Source organism: Paramisgurnus dabryanus, chromosome 16, assembly GCF_030506205.2.
Source record: "Paramisgurnus dabryanus chromosome 16, PD_genome_1.1, whole genome shotgun sequence".
NCBI lineage: Eukaryota > Metazoa > Chordata > Actinopteri > Cypriniformes > Cobitidae > Paramisgurnus > Paramisgurnus dabryanus.
This window is the reverse complement of record NC_133352.1, coordinates 7,197,720-7,219,107: the sequence shown is the minus strand read 5'-3', so window position 1 is coordinate 7,219,107 and position 21,388 is coordinate 7,197,720. Positions and strand designations below refer to the sequence as shown.

The 21,388-nt window shown below is 37.2% G+C and overlaps 2 protein-coding genes across 3 annotated transcripts; both read right to left on the bottom strand.

The window, feature by feature from the left end:
• Nucleotides 1–75: 75 nt before the first annotated feature.
• mrnip (MRN complex interacting protein) lies at nucleotides 76–4,449 on the bottom strand. Its single transcript, XM_065268053.2, has 7 exons — nucleotides 4,320–4,449; nucleotides 4,115–4,174; nucleotides 3,869–3,975; nucleotides 3,722–3,788; nucleotides 3,284–3,414; nucleotides 868–976; nucleotides 76–721 (listed from the first exon to the last, which is right to left on the bottom strand). The coding sequence occupies exons 1-7, from the start codon at nucleotides 4,377–4,379 to the stop codon at nucleotides 101–103; spliced, it is 1,155 nt and encodes a 384-aa protein (XP_065124125.1). The 5' UTR covers nucleotides 4,380–4,449; the 3' UTR covers nucleotides 76–100.
• Nucleotides 4,450–5,032: 583 nt separating this feature from the next.
• Nucleotides 5,033–21,103, bottom strand: tcirg1b (T cell immune regulator 1, ATPase H+ transporting V0 subunit a3b). 2 transcript variants are annotated; one of them, XM_065249184.2, is made up of 20 exons: nucleotides 20,922–21,103; nucleotides 19,132–19,251; nucleotides 18,910–18,988; nucleotides 17,731–17,867; nucleotides 17,528–17,623; nucleotides 17,255–17,443; nucleotides 16,602–16,693; nucleotides 13,657–13,750; nucleotides 13,151–13,363; nucleotides 9,858–10,008; nucleotides 9,637–9,776; nucleotides 9,403–9,560; nucleotides 9,210–9,300; nucleotides 8,943–9,061; nucleotides 8,596–8,809; nucleotides 8,101–8,214; nucleotides 7,933–8,013; nucleotides 6,371–6,491; nucleotides 6,111–6,282; nucleotides 5,033–5,791 (listed from the first exon to the last, which is right to left on the bottom strand). In XM_065249184.2, exons 2-20 carry the CDS (start codon nucleotides 19,246–19,248, stop codon nucleotides 5,698–5,700), a joined length of 2,472 nt encoding a protein of 823 aa, XP_065105256.2. In that variant the 5' UTR covers nucleotides 19,249–19,251; nucleotides 20,922–21,103; the 3' UTR covers nucleotides 5,033–5,697. The 2 variants fall into 2 exon arrangements, with proteins under 2 accessions (XP_065105256.2, XP_065105257.2); XM_065249185.2 differs by having other exon boundaries at nucleotides 16,602–16,684; nucleotides 20,922–21,102.
• Between the last annotated feature and the right edge of the window lie 285 nt (nucleotides 21,104–21,388).

Sequence of the window (21,388 nt, the reverse complement as noted above, 5' to 3'; positions counted from 1 at the left end):
TTAAGTTGCTTAAATGAAAGTACAAGAACTGTAGAATAAAGCTGTTATCCAAGTATCCTTAAATAACATATATTATTCAGTAGTAGTGAATTCAAACAGATTAAAATGTGTCATCAAAGTCTTCATCAGTAAAAAACATGGAGTTTAAAGAAAGACCAGGACAAGAGTTCTTGGTTAGCGGAGGCTGGCAGACGGCTTGTTCAGAGCTAAATGCACTCCCGTGGAAATTTCCATCCACACAAGCGCCACCAACAGACATCTGCCTTCCTGTTTCTGTGTCCCCAACCAGTGGACATCTTAGTTCTTGATAATGAATGTCTGTTGATTCAGGCATCACTGTTGATAAATGATCATCCACACCATCATCTTCTTCTTGAGTTGGGACAACAGCGAGGAATTTATTCCATTTGGAAGCCTTGCTCCCCAATTTGGATTCAAATGATTGATTAGAAGAAGGTTCAGAAATGACCTTGCTGGGCAGGGGGAGATGTTTGGGTACATCAGCTCCTGGTTGGGTATGTGAGGAGTTTTGCTGGTATTTATTAGAGTTTGCCGCTGTGTATTTGTAACCAGTGGAGCCTGTATGGTAGCCGGAAACAGCCGGAGGGGATGATGGGAGATGTGTGCTAGGGGAGACATCTTTTGCTTTGTCATGGTTGGAATATTTAGAAAAATGTCCACTACTTCTTGATGAACTCAACTTCCTGTCATGCTGTGATGGCTGCAATGGAAACATAAACTGGGTCAAGATCTCAAAAAATACCTGTTTGATCTACATCATATTTTTCTTTCTACAGAAAGATTTTTACATAGATCAAATAATATTTCTGGATATACATTAATACATTGCATAAATAATAATTTTACCTGGTATGGGCGAGTTTTATCATCCAGACAACCTGTCCATGACTCCTTGTGCTCAAAGTTACCAGAAGGGGCATCGACAGACTTTAATTTGGAAACCAATTTTCTTTTTCTGTAAAATATGTATTGGTAGCTACTACTGATAATAAAGAAAGCATGTGGTCTACAAAAAAAAACAGATCGGTATTTTTTAGGGGTGGGCAAAAAAATCGATTCTTAGATGAATCGCGATTCGGACGTGGGCCGATTCTGAATCGATTCACAAATGTCAAGAATCGATTCTTAAATGTTAGTTTACAAAATAACGCCACGTTATCAGAACCAAAAGGCGGAACTCAAAGCGGTGATGCACACGGACAACTTAAGAGAGCGCGCCCTGCAAGAGCGCATAGCGGAGCTTACAAGAGCAGAAGAGAAAGAACACTTTAAATGCTTGTAGGACTATATTGCATATATCTCTACATTGAATTTAGGGCTGTCACCATTACTCTATTCTTTTTGAGGAGTTTTAAAAAAAAAATCCTTGAGTACACGTCGAGTACTCCTTAAAATAGCGGAGATGCGGTTTAGTGAAACAAACAGAAGCATACAAATCAGCGCTACGCTGCCTCTCTCTCTCCCTCTCGTTTGCTCGCTCACACACACCGTGCGTGTGAATCAGCAAGTGTGTGAGGCAAGAATGCGCATCCATGTGAATTTTGGAAGTTAAAGACGACTGAGCTGCAGTGGCATGGCAAAACACATTTGAGAAGAAAGGCGCAGCAACTCAAAAAGACCTGCATGTTTCACAATTACTCCAAAAGACCATAATGACAATTTTGCGCGTGGAGCAGCAGTTGTGCGATCTACCGGCATTGCCTTTGCGATCGACGTATTGGACACCCCTGCCCTAAACCATCCGCAGACTGTTTAGATATAACATGAATATACTTCTGAAAAAATATGCACATAGTTTGTTATTCAGTCGCTGGGTGCGCTGCATTATATAAATACAGTAATACTGCCAATCACTGTGTACAATGATGATGATTAGACGCTTAACGTTCGTGGAAGTTAATGCGGGTAATATAAAGAATTAATATGTCACTCTAATTTAATATTTTTACTGGTTTTAATGTCTTACAACAGAAACAGGACATGTATGTATATAAGAATGACATTATTTATCCCTAGTTGCATTAAAGTACAGTATATGACAGTTCAGAGACTAGCAAAAGCGCAAACATTAACCTGGCTTTGAAAGCAAATGCGACGTAATGACGTCACATATATGCAAATTAGTACGTCAAGAATCGATTCTGAATCGAATCGGGACCCTAAGAATCGATTCTGAATCGATTCATGAGGGTCCAAGCGATTCCCACCCCTAGTATTTTTTTAAGCCGTTATAGTGCTTTAGTATTGTAACACTGTACAATTCTGCATTTAAGTATGTTAAAGGGGACAGAGAATGAAAAACTATTTTTACCTTGTCTTTGTTGAATAATGGTAGTCTACCCGCATTCACAAACATACAAAAAGTGCTAAACATATCGGTCTCATAGAAATTCCTCTTTTAGAAATGTCAGCCAGAAAACGGCCCAATCTGAAAAACTGATGCTTATGACAACACGGGCATCTAACTGCCCTCCACTTTAAAATAATTGGCTACATTTTTTGAGTGGCAGCAAAGTCAGCCAATCAGTAATGAGATTGCAAGTTAAGCCAGTAGGGGGAGCCAAATAGGTGCAAAACCACTTGTTTAAAATCCTCCACCCTAATAGAGCTATCTGAGAGAGGTTTTAGGAAGCTTCTAAGGCATTACAGACCCAAACAAAATTTTTTTTGTCTACATGTCACATCACAGAACAAGGATAAATACCCCCTTCAATTATTCTATGTCACCTTTAAAGAAATATTTCACTTTTATTTAAAAAATTCTGATATTTACTCACCCCATGTCATCCAAGAGGTTTATGTCTTGCTTTGTTCAGTCAAGAAGAAATAATTTTTTTTTAAGGAAAACATTCCAGGATTTTTCTCCATATATTGGACTTTAGTGGACCTCAACAGTTTACAGTTTCAATGCAGCTTCAAAGGGCTCTAAACGATCCCAAACAAGACAGGGGGCCTTATCTAGCAAATCGATCGTCATTTTCATTAAAAATAAATACTTCTTAACCACAACTTCTCATTTTGCCTTGCGATTTAACAGCATGACCTTAAGTATTACGTGATCACGTCGAAAGGTCATGCGTTACATATACGATTTCTGCAATTTTAAACTGCATCGAAATTGTAAACTGTTGAGGTCCACTATATGGAGAAAAATCCTAATGTTTTCCTCAAAAAAAAAAAACCTTACATTTCTTCTTGACTGAACAAAGATAGACATAAACATCTTGGATGAAAGTGGAGTATATCATAACATGTAACTAACCTAGGTCCTCGGTTCCTGAATGTCTCTCTTTCCATGTAAATATTTTCTTCTTCTTTCTCATCTTCCTCTTGTTTTGGATCTTCAGATGTTCGATCAATGTATTTACTCCAGCGGCTAACAGTAGGCACTTCCTGTTATAGACACAGACTACATATAAAGCCAGCATGGCTTATAACATATGCTCTATAAAGATATTTTGGCACGGAGTTTTATACACTGACAGAAAAGGAAAGTCCCAACAATGTCAGGATGTATTAAGTTTTCTACTACAAAGTGTTGTACAGATAATCATTTACATATAAACCTTTTTGAGAAAATGGACTCCACACATACAGTAGTTTAAACATAAGAGATCCTAATGAAATTCTTCATCATATGAAATGTTATCTCTCTTCATTATGATCAGACAAAAGTCCTCCCTCAAAATGTATGCCTCACCTCTGATTCATGATGTGCATCCAGATCTTCATTAACACTTGCGTTCTGATCATCTTTGTCCTGCTCCCTATAAAACAGCAGGCAACAAATGCAACATTTAATAAATCATTTTATTAGTCAAGCTGGCCTCCTGCGATGTCTGCTTACCATTGTGACAAAACATTTTCTCTGTTCACCTCCAGCAGCTCTCCACGCAGAGAATTCAGTTTCTGAACATGACGTCTGCAGTCAGCAGCAGCACCACGACCATACTCCTATAAACACATTCAAACAAAACACATATTTTAACAAACACCATCACTGGCAACAAAATATACAAATAACGTTAAAATAAAATAACACACCCACGATGTGTCATCATGTCAAGCTTTGCTTGAATTAAACATATTTTACCTTTAAAACTGACTGCTTCTCACCACACACTTTACATTGCCATTTCTTACTCTTCTTGACCTGTGGAGAAAAGTGAAGAAGATTCAGACGCAGAAATGAGAGAGCCGACGCAAAAAGTCCTGTCGAGGATCGATATGATATGTGCTCTGGAGATTTCGCATCAAATATCGGTTTAAAGTTTAACAAACCCTGTAAATGATATTACCTGCTGTACTTGAAAGATTTGACACGAAAAGCATCTCAATACATGAAACTCTTGAACCATGGCTGATTAATGTTTACATTTCACACAGAGTAATTTACAGTAATTTTATGCTTGCCGCCGCCGCTCTTCTTCTTCTTTTTCTTCTCTTACATTTTTTCTGGGTTTGAGTGAGGCAGCGCCTCTCAGCGGTTCGGTGGAGATCGACACCACTGAAGCGTCCGGTAGGAGGCGAATGGAGACATTTCTTTACAATCCACATTCTTCCTCTTTAGTACATTGGTTAAAACATTTTATGCTCGGACTGCATGAAAAACACTTCATTATGTGGAATACAGAAAAATAAACAATTACTTAGTGGACTGCTAAAGTGGAGTCACTTATTGAAAAAGAAGCCCCTCCACATTTTACATTGTTAACATGCATATTTTCCCCCATGTTGATATTATGAACTGTTCTGTGTGGCAACAAAATTAATGTGTTATTATGCATAACAATATGTAATAATTTTGTGCATAACTGCTGTCAAATAGTGTATTTGTGTAGCAGTGCTTCAAAAATGCTCAAAAGGGGAAATTATGATTTGATTTATGTCTTTTGATTTCTAATAATACATGTCAAATATAAACGTAAGAAAAAAATTCCTGGATAAAGACACAAAACTGTTGCATCATACGTGGTGTTTTTGTGACCTGACAGACATGAACACAAACATCTGTATTACATTTGGTCTTTATTGATAGTGGGGAATACCACTGTAAGGCTTCACATGCACACTGCGTGATTCAACTCAAAAACATAAAAGGTTACATTATAACAGAAGAGCAAAAATAAAAGCACCAGAAAGTAAGATTAGTCCCTTTAAATATATACCGTTATAGGACATTTTAAGTTATTATTTGACAAGCTGATAAAGCAGTGTGAATTACTCTGAATTACTTTGGGGTGATACTTTAATTACTTTTTTATTTATTTTTATGTTGGAACTAAATAAAAGTACTGCCATGATAAAGAATGTACATTATATTCCACAAACTCATACATTATACATTTTGTATTGCTAAATTATCTTATCATTGTCTTTTGTTACAGTGTACTAAGATAATCATACAAGTACTCTCATATCAATACCTCATTCTGACCCATTAAGGCTCAAGACATAATTAAAATTTGTGTTCAGTCAGCTAAAATACTTCAATCTCACCGTCAGTTTCACAGTGTTAATGTACTGGATGTGGATACACAGCGCTCTAAACATCCCTCTGAACATTAAGGTCCAGCTTTTTGTATAGTAGCATTCAAGCAAACGCAAAGACAGGAAATACTTCAATCATACATGTTAAAATGTGCATGTCCACTAACAGAAAGTAATTCATCATGTTCAGTTGAGAGAGGAGCTGCTGATGATTGACGAGAAGGCAAATGGACTGAGCTTGTAGCCTGAACCGCTGTAGAATTTATTCTGAAACTCCACCCTGAGACAACAAAAAAAAAAAAAACAGAGAAAAGAGATCATATCCGATTCAGAAATTAAAACAAACAAATTAAAACGTCTCATTGAGGTGAAGAGCGGTCTCATGATATCAACACAAAGTTAAGTTTGTGGCCAAACCTTTTACAGTGCATGCATAATATTATTCTGCCAAGTACACATGTAAACTAATATATGCTAGTTGGGTTTTGGATATTTTAACGCAAATATTATCTTACATATTGTGCTTTGAATAATGAATATAAGAATCGTTTATACTTGTAGCACAATACATAAAACATGAATGCGTGTTTTTCTATTACCAGTGAAGACGTAGAGCGTGCAGGAAAGCAGACAGGCCTTCCATGACCAGCAGGATCGATACGGTCAGCACAGCGAATGCTGCGAATATAACAACCATGATGATTGAGCCCAAATAACTGAGCTGCTGGAATGAGAACCTCATCACCATCAACCACAACACCTCAGACAACTCTGGAACACACACAACAAAAGACAGACAAGAGATAAACACACTGCTCTGTAATGATGACAACAGTGAAACATACAAGCACACACTTACGTGCATGAGCCAGACTGAGGGCCCAGAGTCGCAGATATGACGCAGTGTTAGAGATGCACCCTAAACAGTACTCTATAGTGTGAATGGCCTGGTGCATGAACACATTTGATGCATCAAACTCCTAAACACCAGCAGAAAAAAAGACAGGGCACAATAAAAGAGAGAAGAACATTATTATAAGCACATAAACTCTGAATTCATTTATACATGTTTGTATATTCATAATGTAATATTTTATAATGCAATGTTGTGTGCAATTGTTTAAATGTTTCTTGCAATAAGAACTCTTGTTTGCATTGAATTTTTAAAGGAATCAAAATAATTAATTAGGGCAAATTAGTAATTAGGGCAAATTTTTAAAGTTAGGTTTCCATTGCTGTATGGTTTGTTAGAACAGGACAAAATTTGGCTGAGATACAACTATTTGAAATTTGGAATCTGAGGGTGCAAATTTTTTTTTATAAAAATCACCTTAAAGTTGTCCAAATGAAGTCTTAAGCAATGCATATTACTAATAATACATTTTTGATATTTCTATGGTAGGAAGTTTACAAAATATTTTCATGGAACATTATCTTTACTTAAAGGTGCAGTGTGTAAATTTTAGCAGCATCTAGTGGTGAGATTGCGAATTGCAACCCTGCTCCCCTCGCTTTTGAAACGCATAGAGAAGCTACAGTAGCTGCCACCAGAAAAACATGTCATCGTCGAAGACAAAAAAGTTAAGGTCCGTTAATGGCTTTTGTAGAAACGTGGTGGCACAAAATGGTGATTTCCACGTAAGGGGACCCTCGTGCATGTAGATAAAAACATCTCATTCTAAAGCCCGATTTATAGTCGTGCGTAGGTTCTAAATTTTGTAACGGCGCGTCAGATCTACGCGGATCACAAGCGCTGTGATTGGTCCACCAGAACCCCTCCCGTCAGGTAAAAAAAACTGCGTCATAGGTATTTCCGTTTGTGACGGTGAAAACAAAGATGGGCCAAGTTGAGGAGTGATTTAACTCAAACTGCAACAAAAGTCGCTGTTTATTTACTTCCATCATTGCTGTTCTTCTCAAAACATACACAAAAAGTTGCTGTTTCTTATTCGTTTGTGGGTTAACTTGCCAAGCTTTTTCTTCTCTGACGGTCGCGCTGCTACTGTGGTTACACGCGTGGATACTGCCTACCAGCGGTTTCCCCGTGTGTTTGCACGTCGATGCGGAGGACGACGCAAAAGTATAAATGAAAACCGATGTGGAACCTACGCCGTCGCGGCTACGCCGTAGGACCTTCGCACGACTATAACGAGCCCTTACGGTAATGAAAACATAACATTTCATTATAAAAAGGCCTTTATACACCCATGATAATGTAGTTTTGTATATTATATTGCATTTCTGTCAAGAGATCCCTCTGAAAATTACACACTGCACCTTTAATATCCTAAATTCTGACCCATACAATGTACTTTTTTGCTATTGCTACAAATATACCCATGCTATTTCCAAAATTCCCCCATAACATTTTACATTTCATATAGACCACCACCCCTATATACTCATCCTGTTATTATTCACCTCTTCTTCTTCTCCACTTTCCATGGCTCCATGTTGAGCGTTTATAGAGCCGTTTTCTGATAATAGAGGACGTCTGTCTCCCTGCAAAAGATCAGCATGATAAACATAAAATGTGTTATGAGGCAGATATTAAACACACAGGACATAATATTAAGATCAAGGTCTCACTGTCAGCTGAGATTTCTTCTTCCTATATGTGATGTATTCTTGAATTGGTTTCCCAAGAAGAAGCACAGGAACAGACAGAAGAGCCACAATCACCAGAACCTTCTGCACTATTATCTATAGAAATAAACAGATGCCATTCATTTAATCTTATTACTATATACCACATTATGGGAGAAGCGTGAAGTCAAGATAAAGAAATATCTGGTAGATTTGGTAGGATTTTACCTTGCTGGAGTCATCACACACACAAATATATTAGGATACTTTTGTACCCATGACTTTTGTGCCCCTTACATAATTCAAAACATGAGTTGTAAAATCTTTCGAATTCTAAAGGCTTCAGCACATGTGAACCAGTTTATTGGTTACCAGAGCAAACTACTCCCTCAGTTTGTACAAACAAATGAAACAAAATCCAATTATTTGCATATTTCATTAAACTCCATTAACTGGAAATGTATCAGTACTGCATTACAGCATTAGAACAACACACACCTGTCCCTCATACAGCGGCTTGTTGTCCTTGTTCTCCGTAAACAGGAACATGTCTATAAAATGAATCAGGATGCTGGGGGCGGAGTTTGAGGTCATAGGTCCATACACCACCCATTTATAGATGACCATAAAAACCAAATATCCAAACAGACAGAGCATGAAGCACAGCTCCGGGATCAGCACCAAAAACACACTGCTGGTTTCCCGAAAGTGGCTGCATAGCAGGAGGAACAAGGGAAAATATGTATGTAATAGCATTTCATGGACAAAAAAAGATAATTTTAATCACTACTCTTTATCGACCAAGTGCATATGCATTTACTTTCAAAGTTTACAAACATACTCACATGTAGTTGAAGAAGGACAAACACACACCAAAAGTCATGTGGATAACCCCAATAATAACAGACATCTTCATCTTATAACTGTTGAGGAATGTCAGGTGGTTATTGGCCAGACCCCAAATCTGAGAAAGATGAGGATATATTAGCATTTAACAGCACAATACAATAAAGACAACAAAATATCTGGTGAAACCATCAAAATGACAATGCTATGTAATGTGTATGTGTAATGTAATAAAAATGTACAAGAAATTCATCTGATTGACTTACAGGATCGATTCCAAAAGGATATGGACCGGTGAAAACTCCTGTGATGTTTGGATCCAGTGAGAGATATTGATTACTCTTAAAAGTATTCTCACTGACGGAAAGAGAAAGATAACAATTATTTGCTTTTATTTAAATACCAATGCAGTATATTTGTCCACATGAGTGAAGATGGATTATTGTGTGCGTGACGTACGTCCAGTTGTAATATTCAGCATTGGGTTGGACGTGCCAGCCTGAGGAGAAGGTGGTCAGTCCTCTGCTGAAGCACTCATTGTAAATGGCTCCAGTGTAGACAGAGAACAAGCCCATCAACAGAATCAGATATCGACCTCCGAACATCATACGCCAGATCTGAGACCACAAGAAACTATTACTATCTTTAAACAACTATACTATAAATGCAGTGAAAACAAATGGATCTTTATACCTCATTGGTACTGTTTCTTAATTTAGGATCCTTTTCCTCCAGAACCATCCAGAGTCCGGCTAATGCCATCAGCAGACCATGACCAACATCCCCAAACATCACGGCAAACAGGAAGGGAAAAGTGATGATGGTGTACACAGCTACAGAGAGCAAAACGGATGGTTAAAATGTATTCAGGATCAGATTAAACTACTAACATCTACTGGAGATGTGTATGTTACCTGGATTGACTTCTCTATAGCTGGCCACTCCATACGCATCCACTATATTCTGAAAGCCTGCAGTGAAAGCATTAGTAGGGAAGAGGGTCGGTGGAGAGGTGGTGGCCGGCAAACGATTGTAGAATGAGTCCACGCTACTTCCACTCTTCCTCTGTTAGATGGAAAAACATAATAAGTTAATTATATGATGGATAGACGAAAGACAGATAGATACATAGACAGACGGATATATACATTACACACAGTAATGGATATATACATACAGATGGATATAGATAGATAGATAAATAGACAGACGGATATAGACAGATGGACACACAGATGCAGATAGACTGATAAAGAGACAGATCTAAAATACACAGACATAGACAGAATAACAGAAGGATAGATAGGTCAATAGACAGACAGATAGGCCAATAGACAGACAAACAGAAAGACAGACAGATGGATACAACCGACAGACAGACGTATATGAAAGACAGACAGATAGACAGACGGATATGGTAGAGAGAGCCAGATAAACAGACAGATACGACACACAGACAGAGAGACGGAAACCATTGACAGACAGGTGACTAGCCAAACGGATATGATAGATATACAGACAGATGAATAGGCAGACGGATAGACAGGCTGACATAAAAGACAGACGGCTATGAAAGACTGACAGCCGGATAAACAGACGGCCACGATAGACAGACGGATGGTTATGATAGACAAACAGACAGATAGGATAGACAGATGGATGGTTATGATAGACAAACAGACAGATAGGATAGACAGACGTATAGAATAGACAGACAGATGGATAGAATAGACAGACAGACAGACAAAATAGACAGAAGGATACACTTGACAGACAGACAGACGGATACAATAGACAGACAGCTACAATAGACAGACAGACGGATAGACGGCTACTATAGACAGATACAATAGACAAGATAGGATAGACAAAAAACTGATACGATTAACAGACAGACGGACAGACAGACAAAGACAATAGACATACGAATACAATAGACAAACAGACGGATAGGATAGACAGACAGACGTATACAATAGACAGACAGACGGATAGACAGACAGCTACAATAGACAGACAGACGGCTACGATAGACAGATACAATAGACAAGATAGGATAGACAAAAAACTGATACGATTAACAGACAGACGGACAGACAGACAAAGACAATAGACATACGAATACAATAGACAAACAGACGGATAGGATAGACAGACAGACGTATACAATAGACAGACAGACGGATAGACGGCTACGATAGACAGATACAATAGACAAGATAGGATAGACAAAAAACTGATACGATTAACAGACAGACGGACAGACAGACAAAGACAATAGACATACGAATACAATAGACAAACAGACGGATAGGATAGACAGACAGACGTATACAATAGACAGACAGACGGATAGACAGACAGCTACAATAGACAGACAGACGGATAGACGGCTACGATAGACAGATACAATAGACAAGATAGGATAGACAAAAAACTGATACGATTAACAGACAGACGGACAGACAGACAAAGACAATAGACATACGAATACAATAGACAAACAGACGGATAGGATAGACAGACAGACGTATACAATAGACAGACAGACGGATAGACAGACAGCTACAATAGACAGACAGACGGATAGACGGCTACGATAGACAGATACAATAGACAAGATAGGATAGACAAAAAACTGATACGATTAACAGACAGACGGACAGACAGACAAAGACAATAGACATACGAATACAATAGACAAACAGACGGATAGGATAGACAGACAGATACAATAGACAGACAGACAGACGGCTACAATAGACAGATACAGTAGACATATTGGACAGACAAAAACTGATACGATTGACAGACAGACATATAGACAGATGGATACAATAGACAAACAAACAGATAGGATAGACAGACAGAAAGATAGACAGATGAATACAATAGACAAACAGACGGATAGTCAGACGGCTACGATAGACAGATACAATAGACAGATAGGATAGACAGATAGGATAGACAGACAGGATAGACAGACAGACAGGATAGACAGACAGACAGGATAGACAGACAGACAGGATAGACAGACAGGATAGACAGACAGACAGGATAGACAGACAGACAGGATAGACAAAAAACTGATACGATTAACAGACATACGGACAGACGGATACAATAGACAAACAGATGGATAGACAGACGGGTCGGATACAATAGACAGATATGATAGACAAAAAAATGATACGATTGACAGACAAACGGATACACAGACAGATACAATAGACAAACAGATGGATAGGATAGACAGACAGACAGACAGACAGACAGAGCTACGATAGACAGATACAATAAACAGATGGATAGGATAGACAAACAGACGGATAAACACAGACAGACAGACAGACAGACAGACAGACAGACAGATACAATAAACAGACGGATACAATAGACAGAGAGATGGATAGAAGGACAGATAGGATAGACAGACGGACGGATAAACACACAGATATGATAGACAGACGGACATATACAATAGACAGACAGATACAATAGACAGACGGATGGATACAATAGACAGACAGATACTTTCTATCATTTGCATCCAGTATGTGACTTTGGTGTAAAACAGAAATGTTATACTACATTAAACTGCTTTCTGCAAGCCTTAAGGGGGATTTATAGTCGTGCGTAGGTCCTACGGCGTAGCAGCGACGGCGTAGGTTCCGCGTCGGTTTTCATTTATACTTGTGCGTCGCCGTCCGCGTCGACGTGCAAAGACACGCGAAACCGCTGGTTGGCAGTAATCACGCGTGTAACCACAGTAGCAGCAGAAGTCGTCACAGAAGAAGAAGCTAAGCAAGTTAACCCACAAACGAAGAAAAAATAGCAACTTGTTGTGTATAATTTGAGAAGACCAGCAATGATGTAAGTAAATAAACAGCGACTTATGTTGCAGTTTTAGTTAAATCACTCCTCAACTTGGCTCATCTTTGTTTTCACCGTCTCAACCGGAAATACCTATGACGCAGTTTTTTTACCTGACGGGAGGGGTTCTGGTGGACCAATCACAGAGCTTGCGGTCCGCGTAGGTCCGACGCGCTGTTAGGAATTTTGTGAGGTGCGCGTCAGGCTACGCAGAGCTACGCACAGGCTACGGATAGCCTACGCCGTAGCTACGGCGTAGCACCTACGCACGACTATAAATCGCCCTTTACTGTATTCCACAATATAACAACTCAGTGTGAAGAGAGACACTTACTCCACCCTCTCTCAGGGCGCTCTGTAGGGCGGGCAGCTGGCTGACAGGACACCAGGCTTCAGCGATCAGACACTTATCAGTGACAGACGGACTGCAGAGGTTCAGTACCATCTGCACGGCCTTACACTTCTGAACCTGCACACGCCACTCAGGCAGACGACCCAGAGCACGAGCCAGCAACTGCTGCATATACTGCTCGGTCTCACCCATCACCTAAACACCCAAACATAACAGAGAAATACCTTAAACTTCAGCGATATAAAGCTTTTTACTTCCTATAGTAGAAAACAGTGACATGAGCAGACAGTAACATCATCTGAAAATCTTCTCTTTTGACAACTTCATAATTTCAGTCGAACAGATTCTTAAAATGTGGGAAAGTAACAATCTATTAAAATGAAACACATAGTGCTAAAAGGCAATATAAAAGAACAAATGAGTCATCGAATGAAACAAAACATTTATAAAATGAAAGATGCCTTTGATTTAATGAAAGTGTGACGTACTGATTTGATGTCCTCGATTCTTCCTCTCAGTCCATTCAGAGTTTCTTCTCTTTCTGTCTGGTTCTCAGGGTAAGGAAAGGTTTGTGTGTGGAAGCTGCATAAGAAATGAAATAAAAGAAACGTTATTCATTTTACCAGTTTAAGAAAATTAACTAGTTTGACTAATCTGGACAAAACAAATGACATACAGTAGCACCAAAAAGTATTTTAACACCTCAGCCACACTTACAAATGTGACTACATTAGATAAACCATCACAACATGTGCATTTATATTAAAAGATAGATAGCATACACACATTTTAAAGCAGAAATGTGATCCTGGACCACAGAACCAATCATAAGTAATGTAGCACAGGTATCTTTGTATCAATAGCCACAAATACATTGAATAGGCCAAACGTATTTATTTTTTAATGCCAAAAATCATTATGATTTTAAGTAAAGATCATGTTCCATTACGATATTTTATATATTTCCTAACAGACATATATCAAAATTGAATTAATTATTAGATTTTCTTGATATTTAGATTATTTTGCACCCTCAGATTTTCAAATAGTTGTATCTCTGCAAAATATTGTCCTATTGTCCTAAGTAACAAACCACATTAATTGAACTTTCAGATGATACACCTCAATTTCAAAAACTTTACCCTTATGGTTTTGTGGTTCAGGGTCACAAATATGTTTGCAAGGTTTTAAATGTTAAAAAATATATTGTATGAAGCTCTGTAAAAAGAGGCATTTTGTGATGGTCGAACACTTAAATAGCAAAGTAAAGTAATTACTTAGGGGTGACCCCGAATAGTCGAAGATTCGATGCATCGATAGGAGAAGCCTGATTCGACTACCAATCTCATAGTCGAATCGTCGCAGATGTATTATGAAATGAGGATCATTCAATTTTGGCCGTATATGGGTGCACACATTATCTGATTTCACATATAACAGCTTTCTCCCAATATTAATATACTGCATATTATGATAATTCTGCAAATAATATGTGAAGTAGCAGCTTTCAATAAATATTTTTAAAATGCGTTAATAAATCCAACAACCCCTGTGACCGGGCTTCACGTCCATAAGAGGTCTCTATGTTAATAACTACCCGTTCAAAGCCTTGCCCCTTTGTTTCAACATTTAAAAGACAAAGCTGGCAAATTAAACTTTGACTTAATTTCTATATTTTATTTTATATCACTTTGGGTTTAAATCACTTTGGGTTATCTGATTTAACTATTTGGTTTGTGTTTTGTTTCCGTGCACTTGAGGCATTTTGCATATTTGTTCTGCACTTTGTTACTTCTGACCTTATTTTATAAAAAAATTGTATTTATTATAAACGTAAATTCCGATCTAATTTAAGTATGTAAATTTTGGATAGCTTTTCGTTGTATCGATGTTGCGCTATTGCGTGCTGGCCATGCTTGCGCATGTAATTTAGCCGAACGGGCTAGGTGCTCTGCGTCTCATATTTAGGAGTTTATCAAACTAAACATTAAAAAACGGATGTTTTTCGACGAGTATAAGTTTTTAAAATGTATCTAAAACAGAGTGGTTATATTGTCTTTCTTAAAGTTAAACTACAAAACAGGTAAGCCGTTTTTTTTATTTCGGTGATGAAACGGAAACTATCTGCACCGAACCTATTTCTGCCTGACACGAATGTCTTTCTTGTGATTTAATATTATGGTCTGTCGGTGTTCACTTTCAAATGATAGCAAAGAGATTCCTGAAATAAATAATATCATCCGGTCTTTCTGTATCTAAAGTTAATACAGAGATGATCAAAGTCAAAGCAAGCAAGCAGGTATTTCTGTGCTAAATAATAACGCGTAGTGTCTATAAAATCATTAATTTCAGTGTTTTTCATGTTATAAATTAACGTTTAATGAATTGTAAATAAAGATTAGTTTTTATCATTTACAGTCACAATCACAAATTATTTGTCATTTCTCATTTATCGGGGTTTTTTTTGGGTCATGACTGCTTTGACGCGCTATCTCCAAATTAAATAAAAACACTTAATTGTAGCCGGAGTTTCCAAGGCAGGATCACCTTTGTTATTTTTTTAGGTTTAGTTATCAAAATGTATTTTTGTGTGATGTTCTGTAGATCGTGGCTTTAAAATGTTATGAGGAATAATTAAACAAATGTTTCCTTACATTTTACCTTAAAAAATATATATATATATAAATGCATCGTCAGTTTTGTCTTCGTTTATTACTTGAAAGACAGTTTTGGTCACTTTATCAGAAAGTTGTTTATGTGTGCTGCTTGTGAAAGAAAATAAAAGTTACCAATTTGTACCTGGTCTGGCCCCCTCCCAACCCATGCACACAAACATAAATGATTCGACTATCGGTCGACTATGGAAAGATTCGAAAATTCTGATTCGAATATGTAAATCCTTAGTCGAGGACACCCCTAACTTTGCACTCTTTGACTTGAAAGAAGTATCAGTATATTACTAGTATGAATACTAATTAACTTTCATATTAAAACTAGGGCTGTCAAAAGATTAATCGCGATTAATCGCATCCAAAATAAAAGTTTGTGTTTACATAACATATGTGTGTGTACTGTGTATAATTATTATTTATATATAAAAACACACCCAATCATGTATATATTTAAGAAAAAATTGTTATATTTATATATAAAATATTTATATTTATATATAATATACATTATAGAAATGTATATACAGTATTTAAATGCAAATATTTCTTAAATATATACATGAATGTGTGTGTATTTATATATACATAATATTAATACACAGTACACACACATATGCTATGTAAACACAAACTTTTATGTTGGATGCGATTAATCGCGATTAATCTTTTGACAGCCCTAATTAAAACTGATCTTGTTGTTAGACTGTAAAAAAATACTATTACGTTTTCATCACGATTTTCTGCACATCTAAACCACCTACCAATCACAGATCTTCTTCACCTTCTGGCCGATCTGATCTCCCCAAAATGAGATTAAAAACACGGTCCACTGCACCTCCTCGCCCTGAAAAATCAACCAGTGGTCATTCACAAACACAATGCAATGATTCCAATAAGATCTTAAATGGCACATAATATGAAAAAAATCCACTTTTACAAAGTGCTTAGACATAAATGTTTGTTGGTAGTGTGTGAACACAACCACCCTACAATGAAAAATCCAACTTCTACTTTTTATACCCATTAAACCATAGCAGTTTCTTTAAAGATGCTTTTTTATTCTCTTGTTAATGTGACATCACATTGATAAAGCTCCGCCCATGGCCACAGACTGTTGGTAAGGGAGTGAGGAGCTGTAGATCATTTGCATCTAAAGGTACACACATTAAAACACTGCTCTTTTGCTCCCACCCAAATAGGGGCATTTTGGACATGATATAATAAATGATCTATGGGGTATTTTGAGCTGAAACGTCACCGACACAATCTAGGCACACCTGAGACTTATATCTTGTAAAAATGGGCATAATATGTCCTCCTTAAATTTAACGCAATTCACTTCTATAAATACTGTAATTCATGGGGCTACAAACAGTTAACCTAAATATTCAATCATCAATGCTTTGTTCCTTACAGAATCAGGATGTTCGAGTTTCTCTTCCATTTCATGAAAGTCCACGATGATGTAACCGCGACAAGCACGCCACAGCAGCCTCTCGAAAGCGGGAACTTTCCATGGGTGAACCACACCTGCCACAAAACTCAACCTGACGTCCTGTCTGTTCTCAGTCAGACCCACCGGATCGAACGCGACCAGCGGTGCCTGAGATGCATAAACGCATGCATTCATAAATGAGTCTGAATGGCACAATAATGTGGTCTGTGCAGTAAAACCGTGATTTCTGACCTGTGATACTGTGAGTGAATGGGTCTGTTTCAAAACTCCTCTGTACTGACATAGCTGAGTATACTGTGATCGCAGACTGTCTCTGTTCCTGGATACCTGCATGAGGACAAATCAAAAACTGCTTATTAAAGACATCATTAACTTCCATAAGCTGATTTTTTTTCAAAATTATAAAGTCAAAAAGCACACAAATACACACAAACCTCCCTAAGCTCCCGGGCTAAGCGTTCGCTGTCCTCCTCTATGGTGAGCAGCTCTCTGGGCTGAGGGGCTGGAGGGGTTGGAATGGGGGGCTGCAGTGTTTGAGTGAGAGACCGAACGATCTCCTGCTCCAGAAACACTGTAACACAGACAACATAAGACAGTATAAAAACTTCCAACAAAAAAAAGCAGAATTCACTGTCAATTTACTTGCATAACTTGATGCATGTCTGAAACAAAAAATCATTGCGAAAGTGACTTTATCTATCAGAAAGTAATCTCATCATGTAAAGAATTCCAGATTAGAGATAGAGACAGCTGGCAGCCTTTAATTTCGATTTAACATTAACCAGTAGCACTTGCATGTCCTAAATGATGTCAGCCATAATAAGGGTTGCAAAGGGGCGGAAGGTTTCCGGTAATTTTTCAGAAACTTTTCATGGGAACTTAATCCGGGGAATTTTGAAAATATTCCAAATTGGAAACTTAACGGGAATTATTTGGAAATTTATATACATATACAAACATAAATAAAGATTTTGTTTGGACAAAAGCAGATATTCAGTCAAAATGACTTGGAAAAAAAGAAAAATGACTCCAAAAATCTGAATGGTAGTTTGTATTGTTGTTACAAAATACTTTTTTTATTAATTCTTCAATGTTTTAATAAATCTATTCTTTTTAAACTTTTTATTAATCAAAGTTTCCTGATAGTTGTGCTCAATTCCCAGAATTTTTCCGTACCAATCCAGTAAATTTAAGGTACAAATAAGTATATTTCCACAGTTGGTTCGATAACAACATCCGAAATACAAACAAACGTATCAGTTGTAATGCAAGAGTTTACAGATGGTGTGCGATGTAAATAATGAGCGTGTTATGGTGAATGATTATTAATTTTTTGTTTTTAGGACTATCTTTTACCAGATCTGTGTTTATTTAACAATATTGTATATAACAAAATTCGGCACTGCTATTACAATAAATAGGGCGAAAGGCAACGCTCAAAATATCCGCTTAGGTGACGGAAGTCCTGTCTTCTATATAATAGAGCCAATCAACAATCGATAAAGACTTATAATGGCTCCCTGGTGGATTGGGTTTCCTAAACAGACTTGGTTTACATCTTCTAATGTTAGAAAAAGGGAGGAATCATGAATGTTGTGACGTGAGAGACTCACTAAACGTTTTCTCCAGCTCTTCACATCTCCTCACTTCACTCACAAACTTCCTTTGGAAAGCATTCACATTCGGATTCAACTAAGATAAAAAAATTAAAGAAAGGTAGCATTTTAAAGACAGGTCATTGCTCGTGCTTTGTGACATTTGAAATGCTGAGACACTTTACATATTATGCAAATTAATCAACTGAAAGAAAATGGTGAATACAGAAAACATCTCACATCTCTAAACTCCACTATTCCCAGTTCTCCCAGTTCACTGACACAGTTGTAAGCAGATCCTGACTGGAGGAAGAGTTGCACCAGACAAACCTCTTCACTGCGAAACATGGAGCCCATGACCTGAGTTACAAACACACAGAAACATCAGCTATAAATACTGCATCTATAAAAGTGGAAGCAGCTGGAAACTTGTATTTAAATTAGACATTCAACTTCCTCTTTTATTCTGAGTCAACGTGTGCATGAACATGACTGTGTGTGTGACCCTGTCTGGATTTTTTCATATTTCATAATCTCATACATTCTCAACTTCTCAATGTCACGTTTACTGTATATATTTTAAGACACCAAGGGTTTATCACTTACAGTAAATTAAACCATTCTGAACTATCCTGACTAAACCCAATGTTCAATGAGATTTGAATATAACATGGTTAATGTAAAACACATGATGTAAATATAGCGATTGATGACAAATGTTTGCCTTGATAAAAACAACACAGGAAATTTCATATTCATATTTCATATACTTAATTGGAGACATTTAGACCATGGGTGCATCCGAAAACTTCCAATCCATACTTTATAGTAGGCGAAAATGTTCATTCAAAGGATCACCCAGTGTGAGGATTATCCAAGGAAGACGACACAGGGGCGTTGTTTTATTAAAAATGCCCGAAAGCAGTAACACAGTTCTATTCAAATGCAAATACATATTAAACAGATCTCCCTTGTATTTAAATTGTGCTTGTTTAACGTCATTCCAGTTAACGACTAACTTATTGTTAAGACAATGTATGTCACATGATTAATCAACATGGCGGAAGAAGTATGTCTGAATTCATTCATCCATATTTATACTATATAGTACCTAGTATTTAAACGTTCAATCATTTAATTCAGTACCTACTGTCAAAGTATGCGATTTCGGACGCACGCAGTCCATGTGATTTTATTTTGATCACATGCATCATCACAGGTTTTGACCTTGACCATTAAAGCTTTTAAAACAGAAATAAACCAGCCAAGTCCACCTTTAAGGGATAGTTTACACTTAAGTTTAAAATGTGTCATTAATTATTCACTCTCATGTTGTTACAAACCTGTATAAATGTATTTGTTCTGCTAAACACAAAGGAAGATATTCTGAGGAAACCATTCATGGGCCCCATTCACTTCCATAGTATTCTTTTTCCTACTATGGAAGTGAATGGGGCTCATGACTGGTTTGGTTACAAACATTCGTCAAAATATCTTCCTTCGTGTTCATCAGAATAAAGAAATTCATACAGGTTTGTAACAACATGAGAGTGAGTAAATGATGACAGAATTTTTATTTTTGGGTGAACTATCCCTTTAATTTTGGAAACAATGGACTTACAGTATTGGTCAAAAATACAAATCAGGAGTCAAGTTCCTCTTTTTTCAGCACTTCCATTCACGTGCTACAGACATTATAATAAAGACCATATGAATGAAGTACTTTATATCATATATAATTATATCATATAAAAACATACAGTTTATAATGTCTGTCACTTGTATGCTGTTTGTGAGTCACAGTTTCATTTCAAAGTTCTTTTATTTTGAAAGTTTAAGATGAATCCATAAGATGGACATCAAATCTTGTTAAAATGCACCTAAACAGGCAAAAAATCATAGTGATACTGTTTATTACTTAAAGTATGTAAATATACAATACCTGTCAACTGTGTGATCATGTTAAAATGTGATGAGTGTCACGAGCAGAGCAAAACATCCGTGTAAACATCTGTGATGTGCACGCTTACCTGCTGATAAAACACCAACACCCGTGATGAACGAACAGGGCTCGCTTTAGTATTTAGCAGCAAATGTCTTCAGGTGAAACACACAAGTCTTGATATCTTGTTGAAAGAATAAAGCAGCTTGACTGTGAGTAAATCACGAACTTCCCGTTTCATTACAGTCACGTTACTGCAGTTCATCACGTGACTTCGTGGACAAACTTCAACCCTGCATTGGGCGGCTTTTACTATTTACAGTTTCTAATGGCACATGAAGGTTTTGTAAAGTAAACTTACATTGCTTAAATCTATGGATTTCCAAAGATTTATGGTCATTAAAATGCTAAAAGAGAAAAATAAACTCTAACATGTTTTTTAGGGCTTGCAGACGACAGTGATTGGTCCATCCTCCGCAGCGCTGTGAAAAGTATCATATATCACGTGAAAACGTTTTGTAAGGTTTGTTTGGATTCATGCGTCGGCCATAGATA